The sequence below is a fragment of the Candoia aspera genome, chromosome 7, assembly GCF_035149785.1.
Source record: "Candoia aspera isolate rCanAsp1 chromosome 7, rCanAsp1.hap2, whole genome shotgun sequence".
NCBI lineage: Eukaryota > Metazoa > Chordata > Lepidosauria > Squamata > Boidae > Candoia > Candoia aspera.
The window spans coordinates 18,762,345-18,788,234 of NC_086159.1; the positions used below are offsets into that span (position 1 = coordinate 18,762,345).

Sequence of the window (25,890 nt, forward strand, 5' to 3'; positions counted from 1 at the left end):
AAGTGTTATGAAAATAATATGTCTATTGTAAAGGCACTTAGTGCCTTCTTTAGTGCAGGATAAATCTGTTGGAATTTGAGAAGTGCCATCACAGGATCTTTCTAGGGGAGCGTGCACAATCCTTCTGGAACTGACTTCTGGAAGTCACACTGGCGGATTTGTGTGAATCTTGCACATAGTTTGCAGCTCCAGCAAGTTAAAGCAGTGCTTTCAGCAAAACATTTCCATGACACAACCACAGTCTTCCTTAAGCCTTCTTGCCCTGAAATGCTTCTTCCTGGGGCATCATTTTCTGCACAACAACTTCCCCTGCTCTTGAGCTAAACAATATGAGCAATTTTGTGGAAAGGTAAAGCTATAGGGCATCTGCTTTTACTAGGAGTTCTCAGAAAGTTAGCTGTTGCAGATTCTTAGCTGCAGCTAGTGCCAACAATGCCTCCTCCTGCCAAAGCTATTTCTCAGAGCTGAAGGAGGATTAAATAGCTTAAGTGCTTGTATTTACAGTTAACAATAAGTGCAGATGCTTTTAAATGCTTCCTACACTTATCAGTGGGATACTTCAGTAGAGGAAAGAGTCTTCTTTTTCCAAATTGCATTTCGTAAGCAGACTTGTCATTGCAAAAGTGTCTTTCAGGGAGACCTCTATATAGAGCAGATTAGAAACCAAGCATAATTTTGCAATAAGAGAAAAACTAACTTTTAAAATGAATTAGCCTATTTTATGAAATGTTTAATTGTGTTGGATGATGATGATAATGCAATACAAAAACACATCATCAAACAGAAGAACATCTAACCAGCAAGTTTTGAAGGTTTTTCTTCAAGATGGATATGTTGAAACCATTTTTTATTTTTTTTTGGATGCCTTCAAGTCAGTGTTGACTCTGGCAACTGCCTGGACAAGTCCCTGCCGTTTTCTTGGCAAGATTTTGGAAGTGGTTTGCCATTGCCTCCTTCCTAGGGCTGAAAGAGAGTGACTGGCCCAAGGTCACTCAGCTGGCTTCATGCCTAAAGCAAGACTAGGACTCACAGTCTCCCAGTTTCTAGTCTGCTGCCTTAACCACTACACCAAACTGTTCTCTTGATCAAAATTAGCAAAAGAAAATAAATGAGGGAGGGAGATGGAGAGGGCACAGTAAAAAAACAAAATGAGCAAGAGTGTACTTACAAGAGTAGAACATCCAGTTTAAACATTTAAAAAGAAAAGTTTAGCAACTCAGGAGACTGTATGTATTGGATGGCTTTATGCTATGTATATGAATGGAACGCACATTTGCACTGGGGCCATCAAAATGATGTTTAGTACCCTGATGAATGTACTTATAAAGTAGCTTCTATATACAGCTTTCTGCATTAAGAATGCATGAACACTCTTAAAAGTTAACAGTTACTCTTTAAATAAATTTACACTAGAGGATTGTGTGTTACATATGTTCTATCAAATAAAAATGGAAGAATCATTTTTCAATGTTTAATGTTCAATCAGCAGTTCCCAAGCTATCCTGGTTCATGTCACTCTTAGTGTGTCAGTCATTTTTTCATGGTGTCCTTAGTGGTTCCCAAACTCTGCTGCAGCACACCAGGGTGCTGCAGTGAACTTACTAACAGTTTCATTTATTAAGTGGTAAAATATCCTGCAAGTGCCCCTGTGAGTTTGCTGCAAACTCTGGAGCACCACAGTGCACAATTTGGGAACCACAATTCTAAAACAGAAATAATAGGAAAAAATGCAGAAAAATCAAACAAACTCATATCAGTGTTGTTTTGAAGTACTAAAAATGCTAGTTGGTAGATGTAGATGCTAGATGCTAGATGGTAGATGTAACATTTGGGAGAACTTCAAATAAAGTTACCTCTTATTTTATTCCCATTTCTGGGACAATATACAGTAGAGTGTCCTTGCTTAATATATGTACAATGACATTTCTTCGCTTTCTGGGATTTGGCAGATTTTGCCAATGCTGTCTATGATGGGCCAGTAATGTTATTACTGGCTTGGGCCCAATCAGGAAATATGTCCAGTTGGAAGAGTCTAATTCCCCAAGTATTTATGGCCAATGTAACAATCACTAGTCCAATGACATTGACACCAAAGCCAGCTTTGATCTGTGAATAAAAAGAAAAACCACAATCATAAGTATCAATTTGGACAAGAGTTTGCAGTTCAAGCATGCCAGGTCTGGGTGGCTTCTGGCATTTTTTCATAGTCCAAACCAGGGGGCATTTAGACCAGCTATTTAATTCGATTAAATCATTTCCTTCTATTTCCAGCTGTGTCCTCATTTTCACTTTGCCAAACTACAGTCAACAGGGTACTAACTGGGTTGAAACTTCCATAGATCGCTCTCTGATCTATCTATATTTTCTGTCTGAGATTCCTTTAATTTCTAATCAAGACCTTTCCTCAACCCTTTTGCCTTTATAGCATTTTTCACACCATTTTTTGAGGGTTGGGGGTGGGGGTGGTAATAGCAGCAGTGGAAGCTCCAGTTTCAAACCTATCGTGAAACAATGCAAATAATGTAAATCTATTACTAATACTTAATAATAATACAACATCTTCATTGTTTTTGAAATCAATTCATTGTTCATTGTTTTTGAAATCAATGAAAATTAAACTGGGGTTTTCAGTACATACCATATCTTTGATCTGACAGTGCCCATAATTGAAGACAATGGCATTTGGAGGGTTGCCCACTGGTAGCATTACCGCAAAAGAGATGCACATGGTGACAGGGATCAGGGTGTACAATGGGTTGATTTGTAGGCTTTCTGACTACAAAGAGAACAGGCAAAACTAATTTTTTTTGGTAATATGCATAACAAAACTGGAAAAACAATACTATTAGACCTAAAGTCATGGCTTAGTATTACACTAAGATACAGGTTATCTGGATTCAAATTTCCATTCAGCCATAGAGCTTTATAGGTAGAGTGCAAGATATTGGAGAAATATACTGCACTGGTGCTAACAAAACTGAAACCTATATGTATTCAAAAGAGAATTCATGTAGAAAATCTAAGAAGGACGTCTCCCATCTATAGCCAATCATCATGTATTTTAGTATTCAAGGTTGGCTATAGGCTTGGCCTCCTACCTAGATTTTCTACCTTGATAAGTCATAGGCAACATGGTGCTAGAATCATCTGTAGCAAACTGCAATGCTGCTAAAGTGATGATAACCACACAGTGATGTCATCACACAAATGTCCCCATTATGTACTGGTGTTCCAAGGTCTGATGCAAATATAAGTTATAGCATTGATGGGATGACATCAACAGGAATGTTTCATCATTTTTCTCCCACTTTGGTGGCACCTTGGACTTCCTATCTCACCTGACTTTTTCTGTTTTTGATGCTTTTAATTAAACATTAAATGAGAAAGTGACATATTGCCCTTTAGCATCAAGTACATTTACAATGATGCCTTTGGGCCTCACAGTGATTCCATCACATTCTTCCCAAAATAAAAAGAGTGAGACCCTCCAGTTCAGTGCTTTGTTTGGATACAGTATGTCCTTATTGCCTCAGAAAAAATGACCAAGGTAAGCTGGCCATAAAAGCTATTCTGGGAAGGTAGGAAGGGTAGTGGGGAACAACCTTGCCTTTTTGCTTTGAGATGTCTATGTATCTTGTGGCTAGCCATGCCACCATGTGAAAAGGAAAGCTGCCCTCTGTAAATCTGAAATCTGCCCCTTTTCTTACCAAATCCTAGTCTGTACTCACCATACCACATAGAATTGGGAGGAAGATTGTTATGGTTGCAGGATTGCTAACAAACTCCGTTACTATGGACACCAGGAGGCAGGCCAGCAGACTGACTGCCCAGGATGGAAGGTTACTGAGGGACAACATTTGCCTCCCAATCCATGTTGAAAGTCCAGAGGTCTGAGGGACAAGGCATGTATGAAAAGAGAGGCAGGAAAAACAAACAGGTCATTCTAGTCCTTGCAGTGGCTGTTCCAAGCATCCACCCCTAGTTCTGCAGGAATGAAAAGGTGATTTTAATGCTTCCACACATTATTATTATTATTAATAATAATCAAATTTATCACTGCCCATCTCCCAAAAGGGACTCTGGGCAGTTTACAATAAAAGATAGATAAAACTATAAAACCCTATAATACAGATATAATAAATATAATAAAAACCTCGATGGTTAAAAGTTCTTTATGATTTGCAGGCAGAACTGGGTCCTTCTAAGAAACTAACCATCCCCAGAAATGGCTACTCTCCCTCCCACCCCAGGCATAATTACAGAACCAGGTCTTTAGCTGTTTCCTAAAGTCCAGGAGGGAGGAAGCTAATCTCACTTCCAGGGGAAGGATATTCCAAAGGGCAGGTGCTATTGCAGAGAAGGCCCGCCTCCTGGACCCTGCCAGATGGAATTCTCTTGCAGACGGGGTCTGTAGCATGCCCTCTCTACACGACAGGGTGGGACGGGCTGATGTGATGGGGAGGAGATGGTCCCTTAGGTAACCTGGACCCGTGCCATGCAGGGCTTTAAAGGTGATAATCAACACCTTGAATTGGACCCGGAAGCATACTGGCAACCAATGCAGCTCGCGGAGCAAAGGAGTGATGTGTGCTGATCTTGGGAAACCCAAGATGGCCCACGCAGCTGCATTTTGCACCAGCTGTAGCTTCCGGATACTCTTCAAGGGTAGCCCCATGTAGAGTGCATTGCAGTAGTCTATATGGGAGATAACCAGGGCATGAGTGACTGTTTGAAGGGACTCTCGCTCCAGGAAGGGGCGTAACTGGCGCACAACACGAATTTGCACAAAGGCCCTCCTAGCCACGGCTGCCACCTGCTCTTTGAGCAGGAGCCGTGAGTCCAGGAGGACCCCCAAGTTACGCACCGGGTCTGTCTGGGGCAGTGCAACCCCATCCAGAATTAAAGATGACAATTTCCCAGAATTGTGGTTGTTAACATTGGTGGTTAGGTTGTTCACGTGATGCGGGAATTCTCCTTGGCTTGCCTCAACATCCAGTCTCATTTACTGTTTCCCCTTGAGACTCTGTTAAAAAGAAGTCTAGAAAGCTTTGGGGGGAAATCTCTCTTATCTGCTTTGTCCCTCTTCCTGAGCAGAAGCAATTGAGAAAGGAGATGGGGTAACCAGTCACAGGAAAGAAGGGTTCACCGGACACTGGAAAGAATTCTGCTTAATAGGAAATGATAGTATCATTTCTTGCAGGAAAACATAAAGGACCCACCCACTTTTGGATTTGGTCTTTCACACTGTTAGCTTGCTTTCACTAATGCATTACTCCCTGAAAGAATGAAGCTATTGAGGGGAAAAAAGTTCCTCCCTCCACCAGCATCTTAGTTTTGTTAGGGATGTAGCATTTCATCACACAGAGTATTACCATGGGTCATCATCCTGAGGTTAATTGTCTTACCTTGCATCCTGCTGCTAAAGCATAACCTCCTCCAACCAGAACCACTATCTCCCATGGCATTGTTTTCTCAAAGTCCTTCCAGGTGATAATGGGCTCCCTTGAGATAACATCAGTAGAATTATTAACATGACCTATGACAAAGTGAAATACACTTGTTAGGTTTCTAGATTCTTTTGCAGTTATGAACTATACTGTCTAAAAATCTCTACAAAGAAATAGTTTCTTTGGAAAGAGGCAATCTCTAAGGTAAAATCTGGTGCCCATCAGAGATGTTATACCAATAAGACCAATGTAACTGGGAGGTTACAAAAACCTAGTCCAGGGTTTCTCAACCAGGGTTCCATGGAAACCTAGAATTCTGCTAGAGGTCACTAGGAGTTCCCTGGGAGATCACAATTTATTTAAAAAATTATTTCAAATTTGGGCAACTTCACACTAAAAAGGTACATTTCATTCTTTATTTTTAGTTTAAGAACACTGTTAATGTATATATCCAGACCTACCCATGAAACGAATATAATAATTTTGTAACTTCTGGCCTATATTTGAGCCTGAATGTGCAGGGCTTCCCCGAGGCATGAAAAATATTTCAAGGGTTCCTCCAGGGTCAAAAGGTTGAGAAAGGCTGATCTAGTCTAAACTAACAGATTGGCGGTTGGAAAAAAGTTTCTATCACAGAAGGCCATGATGATTGGGCTGCTGAATGCTAATATTTAGCCCTATCTGAAAACCATAGCTTCCCCATCCTGCCTTTTGTCCTTGGTGTTCACAAGCTAAGATCAGTCAGAATGTCTATAATTGCTGGCCTATGGCAAATTATAATTTTCTCTCTTGCCCAGCTAAACATCCACCCTAGGAAACAATCTGGGAAGTATCGGAGGAATATAATTGTGACCAACAATTGTGATGTGAGTGTGTGAACTCATTTTTGGATACTGACATCAACTGAAATAAAACAGTGCCAAGTGTTGCTCCATGTATAAGCCCTCATACCTTTCCCTTTTTTCCCAAAGCATGGCTTCTTTGCTGGAATCAAAAAGAGAAGAAAACCAAGGAAAACAGAGACGGTGGCATCTGTCCGATAGCCTTTCCTAGGAAAAACCATTAAACAGTTTTACAGCAGGCACTGGCTGTAATCAGCAGATAGATTCATTCTATGAAGCATGTCCTCTTTCCCCTCAATGGCTCTATACACACATAATGCTATAATTTCTTTTACAAATCATGGTTTGTTAAACAAGCCATAGCATCCTAGTTTTCACTGGGAAAATGGATGGAGAAATTTTAAGATGTGCAAATTCTGGTAGAAACCTAATAGGTAGCATGTGGTCTGTTATGAGGAATGAATGTTTGTTGAAAGAAGCAAAATAGCTGTGTATAGAATAACTCCTTGGCTTCAGATCCATCAAAGACCATGCCAAGCACCATTAATTTGGAAAGAAGAGAGGAAGAAGCCTTATGGTTAAAACCTCAAGGGTATAACAGTCATTTACATCTTCCCAGCCATGAGCAAGTAACTGTTTTGTATGCCTTCATTCTGGACTGCAGTAACGATTCTAATCTAGCTAAGAATCTTCTGCTAGATCTAGCTAAGAGTCAAACTAAGCCATTATATATCATGAGATCTCTGATTTACAACTAAGTCCTTGTCAGGGAGCCTGCATTGTGTTTCTAAGTAGATACTTACTGTTCAAAGAAGGAAGACCAGCCTGGAAGAAATCCGGGCTCTCTTGTAAACCAAAGCAAAGTCATCAAGATGAAAAAGAATGCAGTCATCATCTCAGGATAGCTAGAAAGGAGAAATATATATACATACACACACACACACACACACACACACACACACATTTAATAGCAGAAACCCACAACCAAATATTTTGTTGAGTAGCTATATTCAGAATGTAGAAATCAGCTCCTCCATTTTGATTTCATCCATGCTGTTCCTTGGATATTGGTCCACTGATATGTAAATGACTGGTCTTTCCCAATCTGGCACCTTCCAAATATACTGGAACAGCAACAACTGGAACTTCTAGCCTGCCATCCTGGGTGGAAATCATATGAGTTCTAGAACATCTGGAAAATACGGATTGGTGAAGGCTATACAATAAGCAAACTGTGAACCCTCTTCCTTACCTAATATTTCCCAGCTTCTCATATTCTTCTTGGATTCTCTTCTCAGACATTTCTTCCCGCTTGGTCTTCTTCTTCTTGCTTATTGAGCAGGTCTCTTTGAAACTAAAAACAATATGAGACATGAAAATAGAATGCAGTTCTATTTTCTAGAGTATGGAACTTCAGCAAGATTTGTAGCAAATCTATACTGGCCTTGAAGTCCACACCCTGGAGATAGCTGAATTAATGCCAGAAAAAAGTACTCAGTTTGCCAAATGTATTTGTTTCTCAGTACTCCTTAAATGAATGGAAGGAGGTCCTTCTGGGTAGATTTAGCCTATCAACTATTCAAAGTCCTTTGCAGATATTTCCCTGAAATGAATTGGATTCACACCATAGGTCACTTTGGGATTATAGTTTTCCTAAGCACAACAATTTAAGAAGAGTTTTTCTGAATCAGACCACGGGACTATCTAAGTCAACATCTCGCTTCCCACAATGCCCTACTAGGTGCTCACATCTTTTCCCCAGGTGACTTGTTCCTCAGGAGGATTGTGAAGACCATCATGATTAGTAGCCATTGGCAGTTTTATTCTCCATGGCTGATGCCCAAAGCAAACATGGAGGAAAACCACTTCTATCAATTTGTGATATATGCTCTTGAAATGATTTGCACATAAACCAAAAATTATGTTTTCCAAGCCTGGGTATCTAAGGAGTAGATTATACAGTAAAGGCTTTAGCTGTTATTCACTGTCTTTTATTGTTGTTCTGAGGTAGATAATAGATATAGATATACAGATATATAGATATACAGATATAGATGATATAGATATAGATATTGTAATATCAGAGATCTGAGTTCCAAGATCTGAACAGCCCCCACCCTGCTGGTGTTTCAATGGATGTTTCAAAGGGGCCTGAAGACCTGACTCTTCATGCAGGCTTTGGTGAGAATGACTGAAGCCTCCTTTTAACCTGGGTTGTTTTCTTTTGTTTCCACCCAGTTTGGCCATCTCTACCTATTTTTGTTTGTTTTTCTTGTTTTGTTTTGATGTTTTAAATCACTTGTAAACTGCCCAGAGTTGCTAGGAGTCAGGCAGCACATAAATTTAATTACACACACACACACACTCACTCACATGCATATATACACATACATACACATATATACATATTCTCTGTGTGCATGTGTAGTTGAAAGTTTTCTTGGAAGATGGAGGCTGGTTATGTTATTAAACAGTGGGGTAATCTTAATATTTAAATCACAGTGTTAACTTTAACAAACTCAGGCTTGTTTTAAACTATAGTCAGAGACTGTAGTTGTATGAATCCACTCATGGTGTAGCTCAGCAGGTTGTCTAACCCACATTATTTACTGTCAGTGCAACTAAGCCATGTATACTTTAAGTTTATCTCAGTGTAACCGAAGTGTGAAGGTCAAAGCCAAACAACTTTGATTTACATCTCAGTTTGAACTTGTATGCTCTTTTCTAACAGAGAATTTTACATCTCATCACTCTCTACATGAGAATCAGGAGCATGACTTCTGATCAAGGTGATTCCTTTTTTGATGCAAGATCACACATCCTGATTTAACTGAAGCAGTTCCAAAATCTCACTTTGCTTTCCATTTCTCTTTTCTCTGTGTTCGCATTTGATATCATAGGAGAAGATATGGTACTCATGGGCAGTGGCACTGGTGGCCATCCTGATCCAGTTCTCAGCTTCTGAAGCACAGGGAAGGAAATTCTACTGACTTGGGACACTCTCCTTTAATAAAAATTGGGTTTTTTCTTGACCTCTGTTTTATGGGCCATCTTATTCCCCCCAAGTTCACTTTCCTACTGCTATATTTGTCCCATCATTTGGAACAGACAACATGGCTTTGGGCTTCTTTGTATATCTCCAGCTTTTGGATTATTGCTATGTCAAGTTTTCAGTATATTACATTCTTGAATGTACTGCAATAAACAGAATTACAGATTAATAAGCCTCAGCATTTTGTAATTTAAAAAGCAACATTTAGTATTGGCAGTGCAGCTCCGAATATAACCGCTCTTTGTGAAAGAATCATGTTCAGACTTGTTGTAAGAGTATACATTATTTCTGATTCATTATCCTATTTTTATTAGGAAACAAAATGTCTCAGGAGATTGAATGGGGTCCTGCCACCTTCTATGCCAGACAAGGCCAATGGCAACTAGAGGTCATTGCCAACTCCTAGCTATGTGTGTACTAGCATGAAAACAACTTCTTTCTTTATAATAATCCTCAGTGTTGAAAACAGGCTCCTTTTAAAAAAAATAACTAAAACAATTGATACAAAATCTAAAACAGTTGAAAACACAGCCTGCCATTAAAAACAGAAGAATACAAGAATCATTCAGGCTACCAGAACTGGGCTGCCAAAATTCCGACCACTAAATTGTCTCCTAATTCTATGCCCTGATCTAATGGTCATCTGGGTTTTTACAGCTTTATTCTGGTAGCTGTTAACCGTGAATACATATATTATCTGATACTTGCTGATGTTGGTTCTTGGCCTCCAGTTCATAGCTTTGATTTTCCACAGGGGACACTGGGACGTTGTCAATGTAATACTAGCATGATTTAGCACTCTTACTGTAGATTGTGAATGCCTTCTGTCTCCTATTTTAGTCTGAGGACTGCTGCATAGATAGGGCAGATTTCACTTACTTGCAACCAAGGAAAAGCCAGTGCATCCAGAACCAGGTTAACACCAACATAATGAGAGAGATAGGTAAACTGAATAAGAACCAGGTTCCAAAATTCACCACTTCAGCATTTGGGTAATGGCTGTGAAGAAATTTTAAAAAAAATTATTTACAATCAATTTACTTAAAGCTTCCTCAAGCACCACCAATTCATTACAACTTTTATTCTACCTTAGAGCGGAAGAACTTGCAATTTTTACAGTAGTACAGTTACAATATTTTAACTTGTTTCATCAGTCTCTTCCCAAGGGAAGAAGATGAAACAGAGGGGAAAAAAAGACAAGAAAGAAAAAGGTTTAATGCATTGAAAAGGAGAAAATGTTAGAGGTCAGATTAGCAACTGAGTATGCAGACACCAGGAACTGCCTTCCCATGTGACGATCCTCTTTGCTATAGTGGCAGGCTTTTTGATGAAGTCCTGCAGGGTGCAAATTGAATTCACCTACCCAAAGTGTCTGTTAACATCTTTCTAGCCAAGAAGTTGTTTGAAAGCTACCTATTCCAGCTAACCCTTGTTTGAGCAACATTGATTTATTATAATACAGTACTGAAGGAGTGCTTATGAAAAGTAACGATCTAGTAGGTGTAGCTCTTTTTGGTCTAGTGGTTAAGGTGCTGGGCTAGAAACCAGGAGTCTGTGAGTTCCAGTCCCGCCATAGGCATGAAAGCTGCCTGGGTGACCTTGGGCCAGTCATTCTCAGCTCAACTCACCTCACAGGGTGGTGGTTGTTGTGGGGAAAATAGAAGGAGGAGGGAGTATTAAGTATGTTTGCCCCCTTGAGTTATTTATAAAAATAATAAAGGTGGGATAGAAAATTAAATAAATAAAACAGAATAAGCATATCTTTTTAACACTAACAGTTTAATGCTTGATAGCATTATCTTCTCCACTTGAACTTTCCGTACCAAATAGGCTGATTGGGGAATGGGCTTTCCAGATGTGTTTGGGTGGCTGATCATGGTTAGATTCTCTCCCATTATCAGGTAGAGTTCCTGAAGCTGGGAAGAACTCAAAAGCATCTTCAGCAAATATGCTTAGAAACCCCTTGTAGGTGTTTTCACTTCCTGCTGGAAAGTCAGAAATGGAGCTATTTCTGTGGGGTGTGGGGGATATTATGCATAAGGTCAACTCCCATATTCTCATGTGTCCTGCTTTATTTCTGTTAGATAAAATTTGTAAAAGTGGTAGAAACTGACCAGGGTAAAATATCATTAAATCCTTTTGCCATACCATTTTCCTAGGAGGTGTGTGCCTGTTCGCAATTAGCAACTTTGGAGAACGTGCAATTATAGTTGTCAGCGGTGTGTGTGTGTGTGTGAGGGAGAGAGAAAGAGAGAAATTGACTGACTGTTAAACCCCTCCCTGTATGCCCCGTTCTTGATTCTGTCTCCTCCCATGGTTGCCCCTTTGCCACCAAAAAACCCAAAACCAAATCAGAAATGAGAAGCAGCTTGATTCACTAGCTCCATTGTCAAAGTTTATAAGTACATGAACAAAAAAGCAGATCTATCCTTATTAGTGCAACGCATTCAGTGACCTTCAGAAGTGATAAAAGCCTTTGACCTTTTGGTTATGCATTCCTACGTTAAAGAAAAAGCTTCTGCCTTATTTTGTAGAATGCATATTATTAATGCTCTTAAAGGGAGATTTAAAATAGAAAAGGATTCAGAGCATTCTCTTTAAATTCCGCTCTTCCTCTGAAACATGTCAAATTCCATATCTAATTCTTAGAAGTACATTTGCATAAAAATATTCATAACAATCAGATCCCTTTTTTCTTTCGAAGATATGCCTTTGACTTCATTAATTATCCATCTATTGATAACATAATTTGCTACATTAAGTAACACAGTGAGTTTGCACTTGGGATATTATTACTCTGCAGGGGGCCCTTTGGGGCCTATGCTAAAGATTATAACTAGTGCTGGGCAGAGAAATCCTGCATTTCTCTACTAGCTCTCATGTAATTTCATGAAAGAGAATTTGCTTTAGAAATTGTTTCAGAGGGGAAAAGATCATTGGAGAATTTCTCTTGAAAAGAGTGTGGTGTCCTATCCTTATTCAGTTACAATTTTGCCAAGGTGCACATTGTAGGAAGACAGCCATGGCAGTCTATGGGAGCCAAAAATCAGAAGAAGTCTCATAGCACCTTTTCTGACTTTTATTAAAAGGCATAGCTTTTGTGAGCTACAGCTCACTTCATCAGGTACACGGAATGGCTTTAACTATTAATCCCATTCCTAGAGAATCCTGCCCTTAAGAAATGTCTTGATAATTTGTTCTTTTCCGTTGGCCATAATTTTAGTAGAAGATTTGAAAAGGCCATTTGTGCTTTAGATACTGCCATAATACACTGTATATGGGAGAACTTAGGTTGAAGTGATATAATGAACAGCTGTCCCTGACTAGGCTTGGACCATCAGGAGCAAAGCTTATACAAAGACTAAGGAAAACATTTGAGGTATAAGAGTAATAACATCTTGTTGATGTATCTGTGATGTAGCTAGATAATGGCACTGGACCCTCATGATGTATGTAAGGCATAAGATTCTAAAGCAATCCTAGATTCTTGGGTTTTGTGGGACATATTTAAGGGGCCAACAATAACTCTAGAACTTAGATTTTGCTGAAGGTACAAGTGTTAGAAGTATTTTCTAGACGATATTAACCCTCAGAGGGCTTCAGCTTTCAATGGATGGATGTGAGACTTTTTTTTTTCCATTTTCATACAAACCAACTTATTCACAGTTCATATACCAAGCAGTGAACTGGCGCATGGTTCTTTTTCAGGTTTTGAATTACTCTGATTTCTGTGATGCTGTTCATTCTTCAAAAAATACAAAGTACATAATTCAGGAGACGTTGCTTACAAAAGCATACCTTAAGGAACTGGAATTTGAAAAAAAAAAGGACATGGTAGGGAAAAACTGTATACAAAAATGTGTGCATTTAGGAAGAATGTGTAAGAATGCTATTTTTACATTTTTTCCCCACGGACTTAGAAAAATCAGTGCAGAAAGGAGATGGTACCAACATTTCCTTTTAAAAAGGAGAACATGATGTAAAGTAAATTAGTCAGGTATTCAGTGGCAGAGAATATATGTAGTTCATGATTTAACTGCTGGGTTATTGGTGTTTGGTTGTTTTCCTGTAGACCTTTTGTTATCAGGCTAGATTACATCAGCAGTGCATGGGAGAGTGAAGTTTTCTGGTTGTTCATATATGGTAGCTTGCCCTGCCAGTCTTGTTGGATTGTGGTTCCTTCCTTGATGGTTCCTTGATTAGTACATTGTTTACCTGATTCTTAATCTGGTTGATTTGTCAGATTAATCTTTTAACACAAATGCCCTAATCAAGGAACTATCAAGAAACCACATTGCAACCAAGACTGCAGGGCAAGCCACTATATGTAAACAACCAGCAAATTTCACTCTCTCATTCATTGATGATTCAGGAAAACAACCAAGCTCAGAAACACCAAGAACCCACTTGTCAGGTATGTCCATCCTATGCCACTGTGAGTTTGGGGCTTTGGGACTTTGTGAGAATATGATTGCTCACAGCTCTAAGGTGACCACAGGTTGTGAACAGTATTGTGTACATCTAGATTTTGCATACTAGACTCATGACACCCCAACCTAGAACTCTATTGTAATAGGAAACAGTATAAAATAGACTAGGAAAAGGACACAAATCTTCAGTTCACAGGTTTCTTGGCTTCTCAAGTGCTCTCCTATCTTCTATCAAACTCATGGTCTTAGATATGATCTTTTCTATGTAGATGAGCTCACTTTGGTATTGTCTCACCATTTGCAGAAAACAGTAATCATAGAATTGGAAGAGACTGTATTGAATCCAACTTTTTGCTCAATGCAAGATTCCAGATTAAAGCATTTGCAATCAATGACTGTATAGTCTCTCTCTGAACACATCTGGTAGATTGGAGCTCACCAATTCGCTTATACTTGGTTCCACTGTCAAACTCTTATCCTTAGGATGTTTTTCCTAATGTTTGAATAGAATCTACCATTTTGTAACTTATAGCCAATATTTTGTCTCCTGCACTCTAAGACAACACAGTAGCGAAAAAAATATCAGCCCTGTTCTATGTGGCATTTCTTCAAGTGTGATCATATCCCCCTTCAGTTTACTCTTCTCAAGACGAAATACACTCAGTTTTCTCAAATTCTCCTTCTAGGATATCATTTCCAGTACTCTGATCATGATGTGATAGAAATCTCTTCTTACTTTAGCAATTGTGGGAAGAACACCTTGCCTGCCAGTTTCCTTAATTTGTAGTAAATATCTTGTGAAAGTAATAAATAAGAAAAAAATATGCCCAGGATCTGACCAGCCGCCCATGTTTTCACTCAGAGTGTGTTAACACTTACTTGTTGAAATACTCTAGGAAGATGAGGTTGGTGGAAGTGCCTATGATGGTTGTGAGTCCACCAATAGTTGCTGCATAGGAAATGCTCAGTGAGAGGCATTTGCAGACCATATGATCATGCTTGGATGGATACTGGTGTTTGCTACCTTGGTCCAAATTTTGAGGCTGAGATGGCAGAACAAGGATTTGAGCCTGGAAAAAAACACCACATTATGTATGTTTGCTCATTTGTTTACCTTTAAAAAAATATAGAAACCAAACTTCATTCTTCTAAACCAATGTTCTCCAACCTAGGGTCATGAAGAAATGTTGCAATTCTCAGAATTCCTAGTAGACATGGAAATGCTGCCCTTGCTGTCTCAGAATTCTGATAGTTGCAGCCCCAACAAAGTTGCTGAGTGCCAAGTTGGGACAAACTATCATAAACAATCCCAAAATGTTTGCTATGAAATCACACAACTGCAATAATATTCATAAAAAAAGATAATTTACAAGATGATTTAGTAACTGCCAGGGAAAAACAATGGTAGAAGACTGATATCCTTTTTGTACCTAGAAAAGTCAGTGTTGGAATGGGGTGACCCTGGTTCAAATGCTTCCTCAATTGTGAAATCCAGGGGTGACACCATAAACAAACTCCATGCCCAACCCAGGATTGGGGAGGAGATGGCATGCTTGCATTAGCTCATCAGGCCAATGAACACTGTTTTGCACCTAGGCCCTACCAGTCACTTGACTTCCCCTCCATCTTAATGGCTGGCAAGTGTAACAGATTTTACACACATTGCAGTTGCCACTAAATGCTGTTGGCTTGAAGGGGAAAATACTACTTTAACCCTTGTACAGATAAAGATGGTTTAAGGCTGTCTCACTCATGCATTGGGGGAATGAGATGAAAGCATCATCATGATGACCCAGTAGAAAAAAAATAAATTGGCAAGGGATGTTTGCACCATGTTTAAATGGGGAAATGCCAATAGGCTTGTATTACTGGCTAAATTAATCCTGGATGCTTTAAGGGTGAGATGAGATTGGAGGCATTGTGGGAATTAAAAATGACCACCTGAATCTGAGTGGTATGCTGTTGTTGTTGCCAGGTATGTCAAGAAGGGCTTATCTATATAGCAGTTTGTTATTTTTAAAGTTGTTTACCCAGTTTCTCAAGGCAACATACCCAGCACTTCTTCATTTTTTTCTTCACAAGAACCCTCTGAGATAGGCTGCACTGAGAAAGACTATGAATGTCCATTGTTGGATGGATTTGAACCTCCATCCCCTTAACCCTTAGTCCAAAACCTTAACCACTATACCATATTGGCTTTCTTATTGGAAGCTACTTGGCTGTTTCTTCAAAGAGGGATGTGGAATTTGCAGCCAGCTAAATATTGGTGAACTATAAATCCCAAAAGCCCATCAGAGCATGATCAGATAAGAGGGATGTTGGGAGTTGTAGTTCATCAACATCTGGAAGGCCACAAGCATACAGAAACAAATTCTACATATGACCAGGAAATTTAATATTCTATATAAATAGAATCAGTTGAACATGTTTGTATTTACTAATTCAGTATAACCTGCTTGAATTTTTGATGCTTATGATGATTTGTTGTTGAAGTTTATTTTTAAAAACTGAAGGAATGCTCTTTGTTTCTTTGTATATTTTTGTGTTATTTATTGACTTCCTTTAATTATGCTTTATCCTTACATTATTATTATTATTATTAGCCAATCAGCAACATTTTTAGCACAGAGATAGAATAAATGAATGGATAAATAAGGTCACTGTTGTTCTATGAAAGGAAAAGATGAGATGATTTTTTTCCCTTGTTTATGAAGAAAATCTTTAAACACAAAGTTGAAAGCTGAAACTATATTTTGTTCTGGCATTGCAAACTGGTTGATGGCTCATTGAATACACTCTGTCTAGAATCATTAAAAACTTGTTTATCTTAAGTCAGTCTATTTATTCTTCCAGCCACTGAGTTCCATACTCCATTTTCTGCTCATAATGCACTGAATCCAGAGCTCTGTTCCTGCCATACTGCCTAGTCATTAGACAGCGCAACTAGTAAACTGCACTGAAACAAGTCTACTCTGATTAAAAAACACTGAAAGAATTGGCATCTGGAGATGGTTGTCTTACTACAGCACAGGAAATTATTGTGGTTAACCATGAGATTGCAGCATTTTTGAATTTAATCCTTTTCCTGGAGCAGGCTAAGTTTAATTCAATTTTTAGCTAGCTAGAGCCACAGCATCCCAAAAATAAGCTATAATGTGACTAGCTAACTTTAGAAACTAAACCATATTGGAGGAAGAGTAGATGAACCTGGACTTATTGTTTATCTCCACACAAAAGAATGTCCTCACCTGGGGTAGATGTTGCCCATTTGTTCTGGTATTCATTGTTCCAATTGTGTTGGCTATCATGTGTACCCCATTCATGTTCTGAGGGACAAGAAATATTTTATTAGAAAACATCCCTTTCCATCTTCTTCAATCAGCACATCCCCATCACCTCAAAGTTCTGGGAATACTTACACAAGGTAAATTGTTTAGCAATTTGGTCAAAGCTACTGCCTAATCTACTAAGAACAAGTTTCAGTGTAAAGAAGGTATTTTCCTGGAAAGTCAACACACTCACGATGACTTTTCCTTTCTGTTATTTTCTTCTGAGTAATGGAATTTAGAAGAGCAGAGATTGTATTGACAGTGTACACAAGGAGGAAAAATGCATTTTTCTTACCAGTTCTCATTCAATTTAGTAAGAGGGATTTTGATTCTGAGATGTTTTTCAAAGAAGAAGAAATTTCCTAGGCAGCCCACATACCATTAGCATCCAAATGTAGTGTAGAATAATGAGGTCTTAAGCATCTTTCTGAAGGAGAAGAGGTCTGGGCATTCTGTCTTTCAGGAAGCAACTTATTACAAAGTGTTCCAGACTGTGGAGTCAGCCACTAAGAAGATGTGTTACCAACACCCTCAACCCCTCCAGTATAATCTCTTTACAAGAGCACTCAGAGTGATCCAGATCTTGTTGGGAGAGGTGGTTGTACAAATGTCTAGGAGTCAAGCCTTATGAACTGAAATTGGCAGCTAGGGCAGTGACCATATACTGTTGTTAAAGCTGCTATCACTCATTAGCAGATGGGCCCCTACACTTTAGACCAGCTGAAGCTTCCAGGTGACCTTCAAAGACAGCCCCATGTGGAATGTGCTGTGATTTTCTAGATGTGAGGTGATGAGGGCATGAATCACTATTATGGGGGGTCTTCTAATCCAGACAGGCCTGTAATTGGTATACCAGCCAAAGCTAGCCCCAGCCTCTATCTGCTGTTCTAGTGAAAGCCATGAGCCTAGGAGGATCCCCCAAACTGCAAACCGGTTCCTTTAATGGGAGTATAAACCCCACCCCACCTCCAAAGCCAAAAGTGGAAACATGGCAGAGCTAAGTTTATCACTAACAAATAGCAGTTTCACAAACTGCCACTCCTCTGGCAGCCTTCTCTGCCTTTTGGGCTGCTGCAAAGCTCTCAACTAGTCTTACAGCCTCTTCCCCAGTTTCTGGCTGGTGCTCCTGTACCCAGAAACCAAAAGGTCTAGGTGGGATCTGTGTGAACTGCTCTAAAACTATAATCGGTTATACACAATTCTGCCTGTGACATCTGCTTGTAACCAATTAGTAGCTGCCTCCTCCAGGTTAGCTCATGTTTCATGGAAGTCTTGTTTCACACATGGTCCTGGAACTGACTGACTGGATTCCTGTCTGGGCTCTTGTCAGGACATTCGACTATAAAGACCTGTTGTCCAGACCACAGTCACTAAACCCTGAAGCCCAACACTACCCTCCTCAACCAGGGCCGCAACTACTGTAGGGTCTGTGTCACCAAATGGTGACACAGCAAACATGGATTCCAAGCCCATTTTGGCACCCCCCCAGCGCTCATTTTGGCGCCCCCCCCAGCACAGCACCTTGTCCCCCCCTAGTTGCGGCCCTGCCCTCAACAGATGACTGTTAAGTCTCTTCCTGAACACAGTTATGTACTTCTTTGGGTAATGGGTTCAATTATCAAATTGCTGTTATTGCTAAAACGTTTTTTTTTCTAGCATTCAGCTGGAATCTTAAACTCATGCCCTGCACTCCTAGATCATAAGGAACAGATCTCGGTGTTTATCCAGGTGAAGATTTACCATACTACTTCAATCATCTCTTTTCAAGATGAAACATTCCTGCACCTTCCAATCAGTCTTCATAGGACTTACTTTCTAGCCCTGCTATCATCCTCACTGCTCTTCACTGAACCTCTTCCAGTTTGTCTGAATCCTTTTTAAAGTGCAGTGCCCAGAACTGGACCCAGTTCTCAAACTGGGGTCAGACCAATATTGTTAGATTGTTTTAATGAAAAAAAAATTAAATGGGGCATGTTACGAACCAAGGAAGCAACCTTTAGCATCATCTTTAGTTAAAAGGATGCCTCCAAACATTTTGTAGGATGCGTAGGAAAAAAAATGGAGAATGGCTGTCATCCAGTGGTTTTTCAAAGGGGTGAAATATGCCCACCTCTCCAGAAAAAAGGTAACTAGGGATGTTAAAAGACATACTGAGGGCTCCCTGGATTATTTTATAACTGCCATACCCACCACGGTTGCCATTCCAGGAGATTGCTGACAACACATTTTTATCTGTGCTTGCTAAACCCAAAATGGGGCCTATTTTTTGCAGGACAAAGGGAGAGAGGATTATTCCATCATAATTTTACTACTCTGGGCTAGTCCTTGTGAGAGATGTAGAGAGTTACTTAAGCACAAGCTCATGCTCTAAAAATACCTTGGACTGCATCAGAGAGCTGAAGTCGGCTGTTGTAGCACTATAGATAACAAGGGGGAATAAAAAAGGATAAACATTAATATTGAATCGTAGGTGCACCATTGCGTAGGCTTCCAGGGAATCATGGTGCTCCTTATCTAATTCTGTCATCACAGCACTCCTGCAATGAATGATAGGCTGATGCTCAGATTCATGCAAGTAATTTAAGGTCAAACAAGTGTCTGTATGCCTGCCTGTGAGAACAAAGGGTGAGAGCAGAGTGGCTTGCAGCGTTACAGCTTCTTCTTGGCCTTCTTTTTTTCCAGCACGTAAAAGAAGGAAGGCTGGTCTGGGCAAGAGCTGTGCCTTTTGCACCTGTCCGATAAGCTACTCTTAGGTCCCACGCCATTGCCATATTGGAAGAGAAGACTGTGACTTTACAGAAATCTCTTTGCAAATGCAACGTTTAAAAATCCATCTCAACTTTGTTTCCTCTTACAGAAAGGTCCCTGGAGATTTGCATCCCAATGCAATTCTGCCTCTGTTTTGTTCTAGTTCTGAGTTATGCAGAAGGAATACAATGTGATGGAAGCAGGCCAGGGACAGAGAAGGAAGGGACAGATCCTCCTCCATCCATCTTGCACTGTCATTGCTCCTTTCCACCTTTATCAGCAAAAATCACTTGCTGATAGGCAGGGAGCAGAGACTGGTCTTGGGATCATGGGAAGGGATCAAGTTTTTTTTAACACTGTACTGCTCCCTTGGAGAGGGAGATTTTATCAGGTTGATTCTCTTTCTCATTGGTGAAAATTCTTGTGTAAACTGGGGGCAGGGAGTGAGTTGTTGAATATTAATTTTTTTAGCTATTTTATCCTGCCTTTATTATTTTTATAAATAACTCAAGGCGGTGACCATACCTAGTATTCCTTCCTCCTCCTATTTTCCCCTGTGAGGTGAGCTGGGCTGAGAGAGAGGGACTGGCCCAAGGTCACCCAGCTGGCTTTCATGCCTAAGGCAGGACTAGAACTCTCAGTCTCCTGGTTCCTAGCCTGGTGCCTTAACCACTAGACCAAACTGGCTCTCAAATTTAACTAAATTTAACTAAAATGTAAATTTAACTAAAAACCAAGTATGTGCACTGTAATAAAATGTATACCTGGTTTTGTCCTCATCTGCAGGGGGAAAAATCCTTTCCAATTATCCAACATTTCCTTCCTACCTTCCTTCCTTCTTTCCTTCCCTCCTTCCCAGATAAACATCAAAGCAACACATGAAATTCTTCCCTCCCTTAAACCTCTCCAACCTCTAATTCTCTCTTTATAATCTCTCATTTTCTGCTCCTGGTTTACATGTTATCTCATTGTGACCTGAAAGGGTTCAAATGTCCATTAGAGCAGGACAGGCTTCATTCTTACTCCTCGTTGATGAAAATGAGCTCCAGGGAGCCTTGACCATGTTTTTCACCGAGACCTGAAATAAAAGAAACAAGAAAAGGAGGGAGGATTGGGGTTATTCTCAAACATTTCCTGATTATCTAGCAAAGCCTCTGGGCCCCACCTAGACCCCAGAGATACAGTATTCTCAGAAAATAAAATGATGGATGAAAATCACTTTTAAAGAGGGCCTATAATATGCTTTCAAATTTCTGAACATGCCTACTGATGAAACACAAGCTGATTAAAGCTACCAATAAGCTATTAATAACCTTGTCCTCTATCATAATTAAGGGGGATCATGAAAGATCTTTGTAATTGCGGAACATTGATTTGTTTTCTTCCAATCTGTTACTAATTTGTGAAACAACTGGAATCAGCTGCTCATCAGATATGCATCATTTATTTGATTTGCTTCCTCTTACCTGGGTCCTGAGTACCTTATCTTTCTGAATGAAACTAGCTTTTCCACCAGTTTGGCCCTCTTCATGTATTCAGCTGAACACACTTGGAGATTAAAGTTGGGCATGTATGCTGACTGTTGTTTTCTCTCCCCAGTTTCCATGTTTTCTTCTGGAAAGCTGAAGGGAAGCTGAGCTTGCCTTTCTTGAAATAGAAGTTCAGGCCTTTGTGCTGTCTGGGGCTATGGTTTGCTAGGGTTCTAGATCATGTTCTAGCCAGCATGAATAAAACTCCCTTTCAAGTTTTTAGGTGAATGCAGAGGGCATGTATAGGTATGATTTGCTATAGCAACTTGGACTGTTCTCATCTTTCTCAAAAAGAAATAGAAAAGCAATTGAGGATTATCACATACTTATTGTGTCTCTCTCTTCCCGGATGGTGCTTCCTGCAGTGCCATTCATCTCATGATCTTCCTCAGCATTCACAAGCTCCTGAAGAACTGCCTCTACAATGGGCATCACCATAGCTGTGGTGGATGTGTTGGAAAGCCACATGGATAAGATAGTGGTGCAACACATAAAGCAAAGAAGCAGCCTAGAGTCCAGGAAAGAAGAATCTTTCAGGGGGCACTGTTAAAGACACTTTGTCCTCCTCTTTATAGTTTAACATTTTGTTAAATAAACAATGTTTTCTACTTCTTGCTATTAAAAAATGCTACAGTGGAGATTCACTTTGGGTGACCTAAATAATCTGCTGCAGATGAAAGGAACCTTCATATGTACAGTATGTACATTATTTATAATAGAATCAATTGAATCCTTGATAGCCTCTGTAAATGTAAAACAGAAGCATCAGAGTAAACAGGAAAGAGACAATAAGAGAATAAGTGGGAAGAGAAATAAAGATAAGAATGTTTTCTAAACTTATTTTACCATAACATTCTTGCTGATATCTTTAAAATGTCTTTATTATGCATTTATCAAATGTTTATTGTGCACTTTATCAGTTGGTTATTCTCTTGCAGCAGAACATTGGCTGGCTAAAGGCCATCATCAGAAAAAGCTGATTCACTCACATGCCTGGTTTTGCTCCAGCCATCATAACCATGCGCAAGGCAATCCGTTTGTGCAAATTCCACTTTTCAACAGAGGCTGCCACACAGATAACCCCTATGAGAAGCAATGTGGTATTCTTGATGTATTCGGCAGCTACCTATAGACAATTGAAGTTGAGGCAGGTAAACAGAGTAAATGAGGTGCATATTATTTACAGTCCCCAAGAAATTGGATCTATGTCATTTCTGGATTTTTGGATGCATTCCTGGGGAGCAGCATTTAACCCTCACTTCCAAATATGTCTCTGAGCACCAGAGTTTTGCTCTTGAAAGCCCACCATGGTCTCAGCTCAAGTTATTTTCTTAAATCTTAAATATTTTTTTACTGGAGAAGACTAGTGGTGTTAAGAAAATAATGTGAGGTACCAAGTAATCTGGTCTTCTCAAATTAAAAAAGACCATTGGTCTTCTCCAATAAGAAAGCTTTCCAGAGTAGGGTTCATATAAAATCCCATTTGGCTGAAGCTGATGTACAGGACATGGAATAGATCTTTCTTAGTACTTACATCCACTTTATGAAATTCCCTTTATGGGGAAGTTCAGAGGTCCAATCCTGTTGTAGGTTTTATTAAGATTATATCAGAATTTAAAACATTTATTTTATTTTGAAAGCCTTTAGGGGGCAGTGATTTTTAAAACTGCTATCTAATTTTAAAAGGAAATGTTTTAGGATGCCTTTTTCTTTCTTCCTTTTTTAAATACCCTATCTTGTCTTGAGTTCTCCTTGGAGGTTCTAGCAAGATTCCAGTCTTAAAATGATTAAGCATGCCTTATTTGCTGAGTAACCCCTTATGGATATTTCCAAGTGGGCTAGAAACCAGGAGACAGTGAGTTCTAGTCCCACTTTAGGCATGAAAGCTGGCTGGGTGACCTTGGGCCACTCACTCACTCTCAGCCCAAGAGCCAATCAGGCATGGTATGAGAGTTCTAGTCCCACCTTAGGCATGAAAGCCAGCTGGTTGACCTTGGACTGGCCAGTCTCTCTCAGCCCAACAAACCTCACCTGGTTGTTGTTGTGGGGAAAATAGGAGGAGGAAGGAGTATTAGGTATGTTCGCCACCTTGAGTTATTTATCAAAATAATAAAGGCAGGATAGAATTTTTTAAAAAAAATCTGCCACGCAATTATCTTGGTTAAACTTTTTGTTTTCTTTTGTTTCCATTAGCCCTTGCTCCTTTCCCTAAGTCCCAGCTCCTGCTCTGCACTTCATGGTAATCCATGCAGATTTTTTTCTTAAGTTGATTCAATTTAAGAATTGAAAAGAATCCCTTAAAAACACAAAACCTTTCTTATGCCATTTTATCCCTTTCACCCTTTTGCAGGGTGGCTGAAACAAAGGCTCATATTCTTAAAAGCCAAAGACCCAGAGTACCTGCCAGCAGGCTTGCCCTACTGGGGAGAGAAATTACATCAGGCTTTCTAAGAAGATTTAGAAAGCACTTTCGAAAGGTCTGAAGATTTGTTCTGCAGGGTGCATGGGTTAGCTAGATGATGTTAGTTAGATTTTTGTTTTAGTTGCCCTTGATTGTAAACTGCCTGGGGTCCTTTGTTAAAGAGGCAGTCTATAAATAATTGCATAAATAAATGTGCCAGAGTAACTTAACTCTGTTCCTCTCAACCAGGGACACCCCTGTGTTAGTATTTTGTTCTCGGAAGAGTTAGTAAAAAGGTAAAAATGTTTACTCAGGCTAAGGGCTAGTTTGTATTTCACCAGCAGTGACATGAGTAGCTACAGTACTATAATCTGACAGTTCCTATATCACTCCAGATGATTTACTTGCTCCCTAAAGCAACGCCTGCATTTCATTCCAGAAATATGAGAAGCAATGTTGGAGGTGTCATAATGCAATACGTATTTCACCATTGCTGGTAATGGATGAACCATCTCTCAGTGGGTTCCCTTTATTAGATTAGAGTGTTGCAGGTTCTAAAGCCTAAAAGACCTAAATAACAGGGTAACAAGGAAAAAAGAGCTTGCCCCTATACTGGTTAAAGAGCTGGTCCCTATACTGGTTAAAACATTATCACATTTAATAGCAAAGAAATCACAAGAAACATTACTGTGTTTAAAAAAAAGAAAATTGACATGAGATACTTCAACATCTGAGTGAGATGAGTGGTGACTAAATTTGATAAACAAACAAACAAGTAGTAAGGTGGTTATATATTTTTACTGTCCAGAGATGGCCATCAATCATTAACTATAGATTCATGAAATGATGTTTCTACTTGGGTGAATGAACTGAGTCAACTGTTGCTGATTCCAAAAAACTAAGCAGGCCTGATTCATACTTAAATGGGAAATGATCAGGAAATCTCAGGGATCTACACCAAACTAGGAAGTTGAAAACACATCCCAGAAGAAAGCCATGGCAAGCTACAGCTGCCAAGAAAGTGGCATGGTGGTCCAAGAGTTGAGTGTGACTCTTGGAAGCTTGACCTTACCACCGGAAGGAAAAGGACACAGTTCTGACCTCACTGGACTTCATGACACCAAACAGCGGATAGAGGAAAGCAGGAACAAGGGCTGCTGCTCCAAGGGGCACTGCTTCAGATACCCAATATATTGCTGTGACGATCAGCACATAGGCACATGAGGCTTCCTGGGGGCAGAAATAAAGGAATAGTTAGGGTCATGTGAACTTTCGAAGTGGCAACTACTGGCTGGTGAAGTGATATAACTGAGGTGTCTGAATGTTATGGATTGCTTCTTCAGCTGTGGAAATTGGTTGGGTTCAAGAGATACTCAGTATACAACTCAGGGCAAACTTCATTTATTTATTTATTTAAATTTCAAGGCTGCCTGACTCTTCAGGCAGCTCTAGGAGGCTTACAGTTAAATGAAAACAAAGTATATCGGAAAAGAATACAGCCAACTGGAAGCCCAACTCCCTTCCCCTCAACAACAAAAAACTATAAAGACTCAACAACCATCTTATCTCAAGGCCTGAGAGAACAGCCAAGATTTTAACAGTTTACAGAAACCAATCGAAGAGAATATCTGTAGCTCAGGGTTGAACTGTGGAGTCCTTGGTGCACTCTGAGCCTTGTTGTTTTTGTCTGCAACAAAACAACAAGGCTCAGAGAGCACCAAGGACTCCACAGTTTACAGAAAGTCAATAAAGTAGGAGCAGTAGGGTTTTCTGGGGGGATATCATCCCAGAGGGCATTTCCTGGGTCCCACAAGACAATACTGTTTGATTGATGGGGCCTGGAGTGTGCCCACTGTACCTGACCTCACCATATGGGCAGAAACATATGGAGACATATTGCAATGCCCTATGCCATGAAGGATTTATAGGTGATAGCCCGCACCTTGAATTGTACCTGGAATCTGACTGGTAACCAGTGCAGCTCACAAAATAATGGGGACATGTGTGCATACCATGACACACCCATCACTGCCCACACTGCTGTATTTTGGTCCAGCTGTAGCTGGTCTTCAAGGGCAGCCCCATGTAGAGTGCATTATAGGAATCCGATAG

The 25,890-nt window shown here is 39.9% G+C and overlaps 1 protein-coding gene across 1 annotated transcript; it reads right to left on the reverse strand.

Annotated features, from left to right (window-relative positions):
* Positions 1-1,811: 1,811 nt before the first annotated feature.
* Positions 1,812-25,673, reverse strand: SLC13A4 (solute carrier family 13 member 4). The gene is made up of 16 exons (XM_063309307.1): positions 25,647-25,673; positions 24,880-25,008; positions 22,367-22,503; positions 21,704-21,885; positions 20,872-20,926; positions 19,478-19,517; positions 17,020-17,097; positions 14,651-14,841; positions 10,221-10,340; positions 7,542-7,643; positions 7,093-7,194; positions 6,399-6,496; positions 5,406-5,536; positions 3,729-3,890; positions 2,639-2,776; positions 1,812-2,106 (listed from the first exon to the last, which is right to left on the reverse strand). The coding sequence occupies exons 1-16, from the start codon at positions 25,671-25,673 to the stop codon at positions 1,966-1,968; spliced, it is 1,833 nt and encodes a 610-aa protein (XP_063165377.1). The 3' UTR covers positions 1,812-1,965.
* Positions 25,674-25,890: the final 217 nt, after the last annotated feature.

Coding starts and splice junctions, on each gene's coding strand:
- SLC13A4 (XM_063309307.1), bottom strand. CDS start 25,673: ATGTCTCCATATGTTTCTGCCCATATG. Junction 21,886..22,366: donor GCTGGAGCAAAACCAGGCAT/GTGAGTGAATCA, acceptor CCTGGACTCTAG/GCTGCTTCTTTGCTTTATGT. Junction 14,842..17,019: donor ATGGGCAACATCTACCCCAG/GTGAGGACATTC, acceptor GTTTTTTTCCAG/GCTCAAATCCTTGTTCTGCC.